Genomic DNA, 14375 nt, shown 5'->3' with positions numbered 1-14375 from the left:
TGTCGGTGAGTGTGCGGTTAAGACGCTCCGTAAGGCCGTTCGTCTGAGGGTGATACGCAGTGGTGAACTTGTACCGAACGGAGCAAGAACGAAGTATTTCCTCAACAACTCGGGATAGGAAACAGCGGCCACGGTCGGTAAGCAGTTGACGGGGAGCACCATGGTGTAGTATGACGTCGTACAAAAGGAAGTCAGCAACGTCTGTGGCGCAGTTGGTTGGAAGATGTTACGGGGACTACATAATGTAACAGCACTGCGATGGGCTGAACTCGACGCCGAGACTTCAGTAGCCATGCAGTGTCCACTCTGTCAGCGTCGTTCTCTTTCTCAACGCTTTGTCGTGCCCGTGTTCCTCGGTCGTCGTCTTCGTCAGTGGGCACATCACTTTGGTCCCGCGTTTCCAGGTAACAATATCGACTGATTTGATCTTCTAGCAGCCCAAGGAACTCTCAAGAGTCTCCGCCAGAACAATTCAAATGCGTCAATTCTTCGGCGGTCAGCCTTCTTCACAGTCCAACTCTCGCGTCCATACATCAAAACTGGAAAGACCATAGCACGAGTTATACGGATCTTGGTTGGCAGTCTAATGTCTCTGCTCTTTACTAGGCGGTCAAGGCTAGCCATGGCTCTCTTTCCCAGAACCAGGCGTCTCCTAATTTCATGGCTGCAGTCTCCTTCCGGGGTAATCTTGGAGCCCACGAAGAGAAAATCTGTCACAGCTTCCACTTCTTGTCCCTTCATGCTCCAGGACTTGATAGAGCAAGACGCCATGATCTTTGTCTCTTTAATGTTCAGTTTAAGCCCAAACTTCTCACTCTCTTCTTGTACGCGCCTCAGAAGTCTTGAGTTCCACTTCACTTTCTACGATTAAAGTGCTATCATCCGCATATCTAAGGTTGTTGATTTCGTTTTCCCGCAATCTTCACTCCAGCTGAAGACTCGTCCAGACCGGCCTTCTTCACGACGCACTAAGCATATAGGTTAAATAGGCAGGACGAAAGTATGCAGCCTTATCTCGCTCCTTTCTCTATCGGAAACAGATCAGTAGGACCATGCCCAGTTTTGACTGTGGCCTCTTGCCCTTCATACAGGTTCCCGAGGAAGCAGATGAGGTGAATTGGAACTCCGATTTCTTGGAGAGCTTGCCACAATCTGTTGTGATCTACGCAGTCAAACGCTTTCGCATAATCAATAAAGCTGAAGTAGATCGGTTTCTGGAACTCTCTTGCTTTTTCCATGATCCAGCGAAGGTTGGCAATTTGATCTCTAGTTCCTCTGCCTTTGCGAAACCCAGCTTGCACGTCTGGAAGCTCCCGATCCACATACTGCTGCAGCCTGCCTTGGAGGATTTTCAACATCACCTTTCTAACATGCAAAATAAGCGCGATAGTGCGGTAGTTGGAACGATCTTTGGCACTTCCTTTCTTTGGAATGGGGATGTAAACTGACCTCCTCCAATCCTGTGGCCACTGCAGGGTTGTCCAAATCTTCTGACATAATGTATGCAAAATGTTAACAGCGTCATGGTTGAGGTTTTGAAGCAACTCAGCTGGAATGCCATCAATTCCGCTAGCTTTGTTCTTAGCAAGGCTGGCTAAAGCCCATTAACTTCACTCTTCAAGATGCCCGGCTCGAGATCGGTAATCACAACCGTCTTATGTTGGGTTTGCACATTCGGGTCCTTCTTTTACAGTTCTTCTGTGTATTCCTGCCACCTCTTCTTTATCTCTGAGGCTTCAGTGAGGTCCTTGCCTCGTTTGTCCTTTATCACATCCAGCTTAGCACAGAAGCTTCCTTTGATACTTTGATTGTCTTATACAGAGCTCTTGTGTTTCACAATTGGCTATTGTCCTCAACTGCTTGGCACTGTTTGTTCAGCAAGGCATTCTTATCTCTCCTTGCTATTTTCTGAAAATCCGCATTGAGAACCTTCTATCTTTCTCTTTCCCCCATCACTTTTGACATCCTCCTTTCCTCAGCTATTTGTAAAGCCTCGTCAGATAACCAGTTTGCTTTCTTGCATTTCTTTTGCTTTCGAACTACCTTAGTAGCAACTTCTTGTATTATATCGCGAACATCAGTCCACATCTCTTCGGGCTCTGTGTCTTCTAGATCTAATTCTTGAAATCGATTCCTCACTTCCACAGGAAGTGAGGAATCGATTGTGATCTACGCATTCAAACGCTTTCGCATAATCAATAAAGCTGAAGTAGATGGCTTTCTGGAGCTCTCTTGCTTTTTGCATGATCCAGCGAAGGTTGGCAATCTGGTCTCTAGTTCCTCTGCCTTGCGAAACCCAGCTTGCACGTCCGGAACCTTCCGATCCACATACTGCTGCAACCTACCTTGGAGGATTTTCAACATCACCTTGCTAGTATGCGAAATAAGCGCGATCATGCAGTATTTGGAACAATCCTTGGCACTGCCTTTCCTTTTAAATGGGAATGTAAACAGAGCCCTCCAATCCTGTGGCCACTATAGGGTTGTCCAAATTTGCTGACATAATTTTTGACATAATGACATAATCGTAGAGAAACGATTATATTTGGCCTCCGCTTTTGTATCAGTCCACAGTTAATATGAAGGTTATAAATAGTATTCTGCTGCTCATGACAACAAAACAAGCTCATGTCTCGGTCGGGTGTACGTTAGTCGAGTACAGAAACTCTAGTTATCGTACCTTTTCTCCATGCCCGTGCACAATCACGCCCGTTCTTAGCAAAAACCCCACGTTTCAAGAAACAAATTTCTAGATTGCAAAAATGTATGTCGCGAACTGAAAGACGAGTGTCCACCTTAGACATGTAAGTTAATCAGTATGTTTCAAAGCATCAGTTTATATATTGCGCCTATAACCAAAACATAGGGCAAAGGCATTCAATTCTGCAGAGGGTAACCATATACGAACAATATGTCATTGAAAATATAATGATCATGGAAATTGCACTTATCTTTATATTATTTAAAAGTCTAAACGTATAAATTTTTGACAGTACTGAGTAGTTTATCGCTTTTGGAATGCACGCCGAGCTTATACAATAAAGTGAAGGCCGCCAAATTTAGGGAACAGACTTCATTTTACTGTCTTCTCTTTTGTAGTGTGTCCAAGCTTCCTGTGTCTCAATGATGCCATTTGCAACTGGACGTCCGAGGCAGCTTACCCCTCTTGCGACTGCAAACTTGGAAACAAAGGCCGTCGCTGCGAGTTGCGGGAAATAGAGAAACATGAGAAGGTTGCAATAGGTAAGGTGCCTGTTCACCCAACCTAAAAATGGTTCCTCAAAATGTGCCTAATTATTAGATGTTAAAATCTTTGCGAAACTGTGCCAATATATGAAGTAGGAGTTGTAGCGGGAATACATAAATATATGTGATTAGAAAAAGAAACATTGCCATTTTCCCCCCGTATTCTCAGGCGCTGCAAAAGTACTATTTTCTTCTAACATTTCGGATAATGGCGCCTGCCACGAGACGCTAATTGAGACGTTTAATTCTGCTCCGCAGTCGTTATCGCACAGTGCAGGGTCAATAAAGAAAGCTTACGCGACCGTATACACAACTCTACCTAAACAAAAAAAAATGTCTCTACAACACTCTCTTTGAACAGTACTATTGGCAATCTACTCCACTGGCTCATTATACAAAGAAAGATATTTGCCATGAGATTTTTAGGTTTTTGCAATTTTATTATATTCTTTTTTATAGTACTATTCGTATGACTACAACCGCTAAGAAGATTGGATATCTTCAATATCTCAACAACGGCTCGTCCGGAGCGAGTAATAACTCAAATTATGTTGGAAATGATGGTAGGTAGCTGTAATAGTACTAAAGGTTATTTCGATGAAACCACTTAACGTTTCTATAAAAGCACAGCCGAATATTATGATAAATGTGACAAAATAGGTTAACGTTAATTGCATAATTTTTCCTGTATTTCACTCAAACCGCACTCTTCTAAATATCCAAAAAAGGAGGTTCTACTCGCTCGATGAAGCCTTTAAATAATAAACCTTAAATATCATTTCAGTAGCATGCATCATTGACGCGTAAACATAAAGAAAATTCAACGTGAGAAAAATGTTCCGCAAAAAAATAAACTTGGGCATTAACACTAATCATTTTCATGAAATGACTTCTGCACTTCACTGTTTATCTCCTAAAAATTGTTTTCGTGTGATTTTTTCCATCTTAGCGTTCTGTAAAACAAACAGACCGAAACAGCTAAACATGTAACTAACATAACATGTAACTAGTACTGAAAGAGAAAACATGCTATCTTGAGATTGGCAAGAGTTAGCAATGAATGCTTTGTTTGCCGCCAAATAGCCGCATCACAGTGTTTATAGGGGTGTAATATAAGCGACATGAGTTATGATACCACCATGTAATTCAGTTTCATGTGTCTGCTGAAGCCTCACTAGATAGCACAAATATTTACTGCAAAACTATTCTGTCCCAAATCAAGCTGACTAGACATTGCGCAAGGGCAAACACCGCATACTTTAACATTCTTGGTTTCAACCATATTTGTGAGTGTTATGGCGTAAGGTATGTAATATGTATGGGTTACGATCAAAGTTTCTAATAGGGGTAGTACGCGCAAAAGAGTACGACGCTTTCGGTCTCGAACATAATAGCTGTGAGTACAGCGCCCTCATTCTCCTAACTACACCTGTGCGTTAAAAAAACTCCAGCTTACCATAACTGAGCAGATGCTGTAGTGCAAACTATCTGGTAGCGTTGTGTTCTCATATGATTGCAAATTGGTCGCGACACCTTTCTAACCCGTAAAACGAATACTAAGACAAAACCACCGTGTTAGTTTCGTAATTTGGCCACTTGCATGCTTATATGGATGCGTACTTACGATGTTCCCCAATTTCAGGTATAACTTACGACTAATATAAATCATTATTCCGCTGATAGTTTGTTTTATGTATTGTTTTTTTCTTCCCTGCTCTCATTTCGCAGTGCGCGGAACAACTCGCACACACTTCCCTCGACAAAGAGCAAAACATCCTTAACCCTTTGTCTCCCAGCGGCCACATATGAGGACAAAAAGTAAAGTGAGGTACAAAGTCTTGTGTATGACGCCACGATATCAATTTACAGTCTAGTATTCGCGATTCATATACCTTTCATAAATAAAGAGATCGCAGCGGGCGTTGTGCAAAACAATAAGGTGCAGAGGAGAGAGATGGCATTGTCCAGTAGTCGTTGACCAAGGTACGTGGTTGCTTTTAAATGTTTCCTCTGTCATTTTTACATCAAGTTTTTTCTCTACCTATATCAAGAAGAATAAATGCGATTTATAACATTAAATTTCAATATCGATATATGCAGCGAAAGTTTCGTCCACGTCCACGTTTGTTGCTGTGAGGACTGCGAAGTTACTCTCGTATTTGCAGTTAGCAGGTCTTTCGCTTCGTTGCCCCCGTTGGCTTCGTAGCGCATCGACAAATATGATGAATAATCACGGGATAGAGGTAGTGTTTCGTTTGAGGCGAAGGTACTCGTGCTTTTATTTGCTTGCAGATGTAGACTGAGCAATTAGAAAATTGTTTCGAAGTGGTCCATGCGCAGCGAAGTCTAAGGGAAAGCTCTGATGATGAGTGCAATCAAGATGCGCTGATTAATCAATAAACTGTTGAAGTATATTCAGGCTATTCATCTGACGGTGAGGCTTCAGAGATAGAAGAATCGACAAGTGTGAAAAACAAGTTGATGGAAATATGGCATTGCGTGGAAAAGGACATCGCTCTCAATGAAGATTGTTCCAAACGTCCACCCAGCCCGTCGGGGTGATGCAGGGGTGAGGGCGCTCGACTACTATGCTCAAGGATGCGAGGGCGAATCCCGGCCGCGGCGGCTGTTTTTCGATGGAGCCGAAAAGCTAGGCGCCACTGTGTTGTGCGATGTCAATGCACGTTAAAGAACCTCAGGTGGTCGAAATTTCCGGAGCCCTCCACTACGGCGTCTCCCACAGCTTGAGTAACTTTGAGACGTTAACCCAAAAACGAAACCAAACAAAGCCAAACGTCACACCGAACGAAGCTAAAACGTCGCCGAGTATGTTTTCAAAGCTCGTGGATGAAGATGTTGAATACCTAACGTTTATATCACATCGTTGCGACATACAAAACAACAAAATATAGGTGAAATCGGTAAAACAAGTGGACGTTGACAAGTTTATTGGAATAATTTTGTACGTTTCTATTGCGTCTCTGCCATTCAAGTGGATGTATTAATCACGGCTGCTACGGCCGTCACGTGTTGCTGACTGCATGATTCCGAACCGCTTCGATGAATTACCCTCTTTTCAAACGCGCGCACTAATAACGATGGAAAGAAAAAGGGCGCAGAAGAGCATGACCATCTTTACACAGTGCGAAGTCCTTTCGCAAGATTCAAGGAAAAGGTTCTCAGTGGAGCAGAGATGGAACCATGAGTAGCTGTCGATGAGATGATTAGCCCATTCAAAGGTAGACTTAGCCAGAAAGTCTACATGAAAAAGCCAAACAATGGAGCTATAACGTAATGACACTTGCTGGGAGGTCTGACTACGTGTATGAGCTTCATGCAAAAATAAAAAAAAAAACCTAGTAGGTGAGCCCAAGTACATTTGGCATAATACTGGCCAAAGTACGAAGCTCGTGGTTTGCCTGACAGAGGGCTGTGTCGCGAAAAAAGTGTTTCGTGGTAATTCGTATCAAATGAACAACTTGTTCAAATGAAGCATATTAGACTTGGTGGAACTCCAACACTAAGATGAGGAAGGAAAGGGCGCTGCCAAGTAAAAGCCGAAAACGAGTTGAATTAGAGATTCGCGGATTTTTTTTTTTTATTTTCAAAAGGAACGATATAGTCAGTGGTACGACAATATAGGAGAAACTTGGTTCGAACACGCACACCGTATATACTGCAGGGTCATACAAAAGTTTCCACCTAGAACACAAAGTATTTTCTGATCTTCAACGCCAAGCTTAAGTGGAAGTCTGTAATCAGAGAATGTGTGGCATGAGCAGAATGTACTAGCTCCAAGATCTACAGATATAACCTGATGACCAAAAAGTTGCACAAGAGTCGCATCTTCCACCTTTTTTATGTTGCTGTCCTCAACAGCTGTCTACTGCACAGAGCCGTGAAGAATTCACAAATGCGGCTTGCTCAGTTCAAGTCGCCCTTGGCCTGATGAAGGCACAAATCGTCGCGGAAGATGAAGAGACACTTGGAAGTCGTGCGTCGACCTTGTCGACCAGGTCATCGACGTCTCGTGTGCAGTAAGATAAGATAGAGTACACCGGGTTCACGTAAAAGCGCTTGAGAACAGTGCACAGCCCTGCAAGATGCCGAAATGCATGCGGCGAGAAAGGTTATGTGACATAAAAGGGCCAACCTTCGAAGCTTCGCTCATGGCAAAGTAGTTTACAGTCTACGCGATAGATGGCGCTTTAAACGAAAGCTGAGTGTGCCTAAAATCAGAGGCACAGTCGACATTAGAAATAAATCAGAGAGCCATCGGACAATTAGCACTGGGTGCCCACTGCAAAACCACCAATGGGGCGGTACAGGGAGTTATGTGCTGGGCATCTTTCGAAGTATGGGAAGCTCAGATTAAAATATTATATGAAGAACGCCTGAGGAAATTGGACAGTAACAGATGGACAGCTAAAGTATTTAAATACCTGTACTTAAAAAGCGTTGACTCACAATGGAGGACAAGAACTAGGACACTAACTAGTAAGTATGCTAGTCACAAAGACGGAGAAATAAAGAGCTTTAAGCGACAGGTGAAAAACACAGAAGGTAAAAATTGGATAAATTCAATGGAAAAGAACCAGATTGTAGAATTGTACCAAAAGTGGAAAAGACATATCAAGAAGGAAGCTTTATTTGATAACTCAAGAGGCAATTCCCTACTTTTTGAGGCTAGATCAGGGTGCCTTAATTAGAACACGCAGCTACAAAAAGAAATTTAACAATGTCGTGACACTGGGACTAAGTAGACCCGGCCTTCACTTGGTAGCGTGCAGAGACCCGGGGTTGATGAAGGATTGAATCTTCGAAGTTGGTAAAATATATACAAGCAGGTTTTATGGCACTTTGAGAAAATTTATTTACATGATTATTTACATAAAAAAGAAGGGTATATCAGCAAAATGGCAAGCGTTTAGAGTTCATAGCGAGAAGCGTCTGGATGAGCCGTTTACCCAGGGCTCAGAGCGTCATTTCGTGCTCTGCAACGTCCTTAAAACCCCCTATGTCCAGCCCCTCTCTGAAGATGCTGACCAACCAGTTCCAGGGCACGCCCCTCAGATATCGGCATCCAATCGAACACATCACTACACTGATGGTCTGATGCACTGACTGGTCCGGTATTGTTTCGTTGGGCGTGGTCACTTGTTGGCGGGTAGAGCTTGGGAACGGCGAGGAGGTACATTTCTATTCTGCAAAGATCCGATATCGTGGTTCCGGCAAGTGGATTTCCTTCTCAGAAACCCAAGTGCACGTGCTCGCCACATACTGCTCCCAGCATTGTCCCTTTCCGGCAATTGCAAATCTTTCCTGCATTCCCGGGAATTCCTCTAACGGCCATCACCTTGCTCCTTTCTTGTCCTGTACGTCAGCGGACGTGTCACTCTGTCGTCTCCTTTGGACAATAGACATTCCTCACTTGACAATAGCGCTTCTCGACGGGAAGGGTGAACAATTGAACAAAAGCAGATCCGGCTATTTCTCACAGGTCGACGTTTCTTTGTATTTTTCTTGACGTTCCCTTGACAGGGCCAATTTGGCATTTGCAGGGTCTCGACAAAGCAAAACAGGCTCAAACAAAAGGATTCATGGAAACAGGCTCACTTAGAGCCCTTGGACCAACAGCACATATCGACAGCACATAACCATGCCCACAGGCGAACAATAGAGCGCGCAAGTGCGGACCATGCACAGTCATAACAGCCTCCTCCCCCGCCAGAAGAGTCACGGAGGGCAGCAGTCGCAGCTTCTGCATGAAGAGACGACTTAATGGCCTGCACATGAATGCTTGAAGCTCGCTGTTGCTAGTCTTGATTGTCGTCAGCCTAATTGCTTGAGCTGTCTCTGAAACTCAACCACATATCTAAGCAAGCACTCGGCTCCCGTCTGAAGAGACCAGGTGAAAAGAAAACTGCCATCGTTGTCCGAGAAAAGCCCACACTCAAGACGTTCAGGACCCACGTATTCCTAGAAAACCAAACGTGCTGCTTTACATAGTCACACATATACAAGCGCATGAAAAAACAAACAAACCTGATTATCAATTTGGATACATGGTGAGGAACACCTCGGACCTCTTAGAAACAGCGGCTAAGCGCGTCCGCATTCCCATTTAACTTCCCCTTTTTGTATCTTATTTCAAAATTGTACTGCTGTAAAATCAAGCTCCACCTCAGAAGGCGACTGTTCTTCGATGTCGCAGTTTGCAGCCACGCCAGGGGACAATGGTCCGTCTCTACGGTGGCCCCTCCAAGGCAGCACTGAAATTTTTGAATGGCCCATACAATGCAAGCGCACTCTTTCTCTGACGCGCAATAAGCCCTCTCTCTGGAACTCAGTTTTCTGCTCAGGGGTGCTCATTACCGTCGTCATCTCTCTGGCAGAGAACAGCACCTAGCCCTCGATCACTTGCATCACACTGGACCGTGCATTCTCGGTCATAGTCTGGAGCTCGCAATACCGGACGGCTAATCAGCACAGCCTTCAAGTTTACGAAGGATGCTTCCTTTTGTTCGTCCCAGACTACATTTGTCGGTTCTGTCTTGAGGAGAGCGTCGGTCAGAGGGCTAGCCAAAGCTGAATAGTTAGGGATGTAGTGATTGTAGTATCCCGTCAGCCCCAGGAATGCCCGAATTTCCGTCTTCGTGCTCGGTCCCGGGTAGTCTGCTACCGTAGAAATCTTAATCTCGCTGGGTTTCCTGAAACCTTGACCTACATTGTGACCCAAGTAGTCCACGGTCGCCCTTGCCAGGCAACATTTCTCGGCCTTTACGGTTAGCCCAGCTTGACGCAAAAGGCTCAGTACAGCTCTTAGATGTACCATATGGTCCGCCCATGAGTCGGAAAAAACCGCAATGTCATCTAAATAAGGCACCGCGAATGTTTCACACCCCTTTAGAACCCTATCCATGAGTCGGGAAAAACAAAATGGAGCGTTTTTGAGCCCGAAGCTCATCATTGTTGGCTGGTAGCTGCCCGTCGGCGTGACGAAAGCCGCGTATCTGCTGGCGCGTTCAGTGAGCGGTACTTGCCAGTATACTCGAATAAGGTCCAGCGTAGTCACATATGCCGCTCTACTGACCTGTTCTACTCTCTCCTCAATATTCGGAATAGGATACACTTGATCCCTGGTGAGAGAATTTGGCTTTCGGTAGTCTACCACAGGCCTAGGGTCTTTACCTGGAGCTTCTACTAAGATCATAGGCGAAGCATAATCGCTTTCCGAGGGTTTTATTACTCCCAATTCCAGCATGCGAGTTACTTCCCTAGCCAGAATTTTTCTTTTCCTTGGAGAAAATCGGTAGCACCTTGATCGCACTGGCACGTTTGAAGTCAGCTCAATATCGTGCTCAGCCAAATCAGTCCTGCCTGGCCTGTCCACGAAGCAGGCCTCAAACTCTGTTATTAGCTCGCCCAGATCGGAGAGCTGGGATTTCTTTAGTTCTCCTGTCTGCTCCGTCTTTTTGAGAAGCTCCTGAGCGTTGCTTTCTTTTACGCTGATGCAAATCAAGTTGTCCCCCATCTCCTCGGGAAGGTTTAACGTTACATTTACCATGGCTTCCCTCCGCAAATAAGGCTTCATAAGATTGCAATGATAAATGCGCACTTCTTTACGCCTACCGGGAATTTTCACTGCGTAGTTAGTGTTAGAAAGCTTTGCAACGACTTCAGCAGGTCCTTCCCACTGTACTTCGAGCTTATTCTGCCTTGAACCTCTCAGCAACATCACCTGGTCCCCGATACGAAACGTCCTTTGACAGGCTGACTTATCATAGTACACTTTGGAACGAGCCTGGGCTGACTTCATGCTGGCCTCAACGAGTTCCTTAGTGTTATGTAAGCGATTCAAGAGGTTCAGAATGAATTCTACTACTTTTGGGTCTTCTCCGCGCCCCTCCCAGGCTTCGCGCACCATTCGCAAAGGTGAGTGCAGTGACCTTCCGTACACCAACTCGGCTGGGCTAAATCCAGTGGATTCGTGCGGCACTGACCGCAAAGCGAAAAGTGCTGCAGGCAGGCAGGTATCCATATCGCGCTTGTTTTCATAGCACAGTATCCTCAGGACTCGTTTGAGAACAGAATGCCATATTTCTACGCCGTTGCTCTGCGGATGGTGGATCGAGCTATGCACTACCTTAATGTCGCATCGGTCGAGAAATGAGGTGGTGAGGACGCTTGTGAATACGCTACCCCGATCGCTTTGGACCTCGGAAGGGAATCCAACTCGTGCAAACACTGGCAGCAGCGAATCTACTACACTCTCGGACGTCACTTCGCGCAGCGGAACAGCCTCTGGAAACTTTGTGGCTGGGCATAACATAGTGAGGATATAACGGTACCCTGACTCTGTCACAGGAAGTGGCCCAACTACATCTATTACTAACCGGTGAAACGGCTCGGTAATGATTGGTACTAACACCATCGGAGCTTTCCACTTATCTTGCACCTTTCCAACCCGCTGGCACGTGTCGCATGACCATACAAAATTTTCCATGTCCTTAAAACATCCAGGCCAATAGTATTCTTGCAACAGCCTCTGCTTTGTTTTCCTTATTCCAAGGTGACATGACCACGAGCTGCCATGGGAAAGTCGCAGTAAGTCTTCGCGGTACTTTTGGGGAACGACTAATTGGTCCCGCTCTACTCCGCGCTTCCTTGAATAAGCGATACAGCACTCCCTTTCTCATCACGAAAGAAATATTCTTTGCTGTCTTATGGCGCGGTGGCGCTCCCTTATCTCCTGTATCTTGGGATCATTGGCTTGCTCCATAGCTAAGTCCTCTCGGGTTCCACTTAAAAGTCTCGTGAGATTACTAGACACTGGCGGCAAGAGGTTACTCTCAAGAACGTCCCCCCGCGTCTCATCAAGCTCACTTTCAAGTTGACTTATCTGAGATGCTTCGCTGTCAAAGTTTTTCTGACCCGCTATCTTCCGCATCGACCACTGTTTTAACTGCCGTTTCCTCTTCTGTGGATTTTTCTGGAATGAGCAGTGTAGCTAGTTCTCGCGCCTTTGAACGTGTTAAGGCTTGCACAACTCTGTCTCCGAAAAGGATGCCCCTCTTTCGCAGTAGCATGTCCGATTTGTTGGAAAACAAATACGGATAGCACTTAGGAAGCTTTCCTGAAACGGCAGCCTCGGTTGTTAACTCGCCGAAAGGGCCCTCGATGACCACGTTCGCGATTGGCAAGCACACACTCTGTTCCTCCACTACCTGGCGGATCCATGCACACTGTCCTGTATAGTCGGAAGGCGACACATATGCCGGATGGACAACATCCATCGTTGCGGCCGAATCGCACAGTACCTTGCAAGGCTTCCCGTTGACTACTAGGTCATGCAGGTAGGGTTCCAAAAGCTGCCTATTTTCATCGCAGTCACTGACATACTAGAAAGCAATCTTTTCTTTCCGGCAGTTGACGGCAATGTGATCCTGCTCATTACACCTAAAGCATGTGAGTGGCTTCCTAGCCTCAAGCTTATTCTTTGTGTTCTGCGCGTTGGTCACTTCCGCACTTTTCTCACTGACATCCTTTCTAGGGAGTTTCCCTGAAGAAGCCTTCCTTTCTTCGTTTCCAACTCTAGCAAAGTGCTTTCCTGACGGTTATTCACACTCAACTTGGGATTGCGTGGCCTATCCACTGCTAGGTTGCTGAATTGTCGGCGCGAAGCATACTCCTCAATGAGTTCGGCAGCTTAAGTTGCCGACTTAATGTCGCCTCGGTCCTGTAACCAATTTCTTTCTTTTTCTGGAAGGCTGTTATAAGACTGCTCCAAAAGAATTCGCTCGAGTACAGCGTCCCTATCACAATAGGAATTTGTGCTCTTTATCCACTCCCCCAAATTGACTCTTAAATTGTCTATACTATGCCTATACTTTCTCAGAAGGCAAGCTTTGACCTTCTCGTAGTTGCCCGCGTCCTCCTTGCTTAGCCGCGCGACAACCTCCGCTGCCTCGCAGGGCAGAACCGTCAATAATCTCTGAGACCAAGTATCTCGCTGGAAGGACAGTTTTTCGCAGGTTCGCTCAAAGTTAGCCAGATACAGACCGATATCCCCTGATATCACACATGGCTGCATGTACTTTGACATCTTGAAATCTGCCTCCTTGTTGAGAAGAGGTACCGCTAGCTGGGGACAATTGCCCGACCTCTTGCTCAACTCTAGTTCTAATTTCCGGAGCTCAATTTCTTGCTCCAGCCTTTTTGCTTCTCTCTCAATTTCACGCCTCTTTTCCTCTTTTTCCCTCTCAAGTTCATGCTCACGCCTCTTTTCCTCTTTTTCCCGCTCTTTCTGCTGTCTGAGCTGCTCCTCCTTTTTTTGTCCGATGAGGTTCCATGCTTCACTGAGCTCCTCATCATCGGTTCCCAAATCAGTGATTGCCTTTATAATCAAGGGTTTTCGTGCCAAACCACTTGTATCAATTCCCAATTCCTCACACAATAGCAACAGTTCCGGTTTCTGCAGCTTTTGTAGGTCCATGATCGCTCCGTGTTTCGCCTACTTTCAAAACAACTGTGCAAACTACCAAACCTAAAGGCGTTTCAACACTCTTTACCAGTTCTAAAATCTAACCCTGTTCTAGAACCTGGTCCACATCAGAAGAAAAGCCAAGCACTCACCCACACATGCGATCGATGTTCCGAGCTGCTGTCTTGTTGACCGATTGTTGCTCCTGCTTGTTGCTTGAGATGCCACCTCCGATCACTAGATGTTGTGGCTTGTAGATTCTGATCCACCTCTAATCACTAGATGTTGTGGCTTGTAGATACAGATCCCAACGCTGGTCACTAGTTGTCGTGCCGCTGGGACTAAGTAGACCCGGCCTTCACTTGGTAGCGTGCAGAGACTCGGGGTTGATGAAGGATTGAATCTTCGAAGTTGGTAAAATATATACAAGCAGGTTTTATGACACTTTGAGAAAACTTATTTACATGATTATTTACATGAAAAAGAAGGGTATATCAGCAAAATGGCAAGCGTTAAGAGTTCATAGCGAGAAGCGTCTGGATGAGCCATTTACCCAGGGCTCTGAGCGTCATTTCGTGCTCTGCAACGTCCTTAAAACCCCCTATGTCCAGCCCCTCTCTGAAGATGCTGACCAACCAGTTCCAGG

The 14375-nt window shown here is 45.4% G+C and overlaps 1 protein-coding gene across 1 annotated transcript in view; it reads left to right on the top strand.

The window, feature by feature from the left end:
• The window catches only part of LOC146193385 (MAM and LDL-receptor class A domain-containing protein 1-like), a 131061-nt gene extending 123866 nt beyond the window's left edge, over positions 1–7195 (top strand). The window contains exons 28-29 of the mRNA XM_084600535.1: positions 3100–3243; positions 7029–7195. Coding sequence (XP_084456661.1) covers positions 3100–3243; positions 7029–7195 — 311 coding nt within the window. The remainder of the gene's footprint in view (positions 1–3099; positions 3244–7028) is intronic.
• The last annotated feature ends 7180 nt before the right edge of the window (positions 7196–14375 follow it).

The sequence above is a fragment of the Amblyomma maculatum genome, chromosome 4 (assembly GCF_055883805.1).
Source record: "Amblyomma maculatum isolate TAMU_Amacu chromosome 4, ASM5588380v1, whole genome shotgun sequence".
Classification (NCBI taxonomy): domain Eukaryota; kingdom Metazoa; phylum Arthropoda; class Arachnida; order Ixodida; family Ixodidae; genus Amblyomma; species Amblyomma maculatum.
The sequence above is the reverse complement of the archived record's forward strand: the minus strand, read 5'-3'. Positions and strand labels throughout refer to the sequence as shown.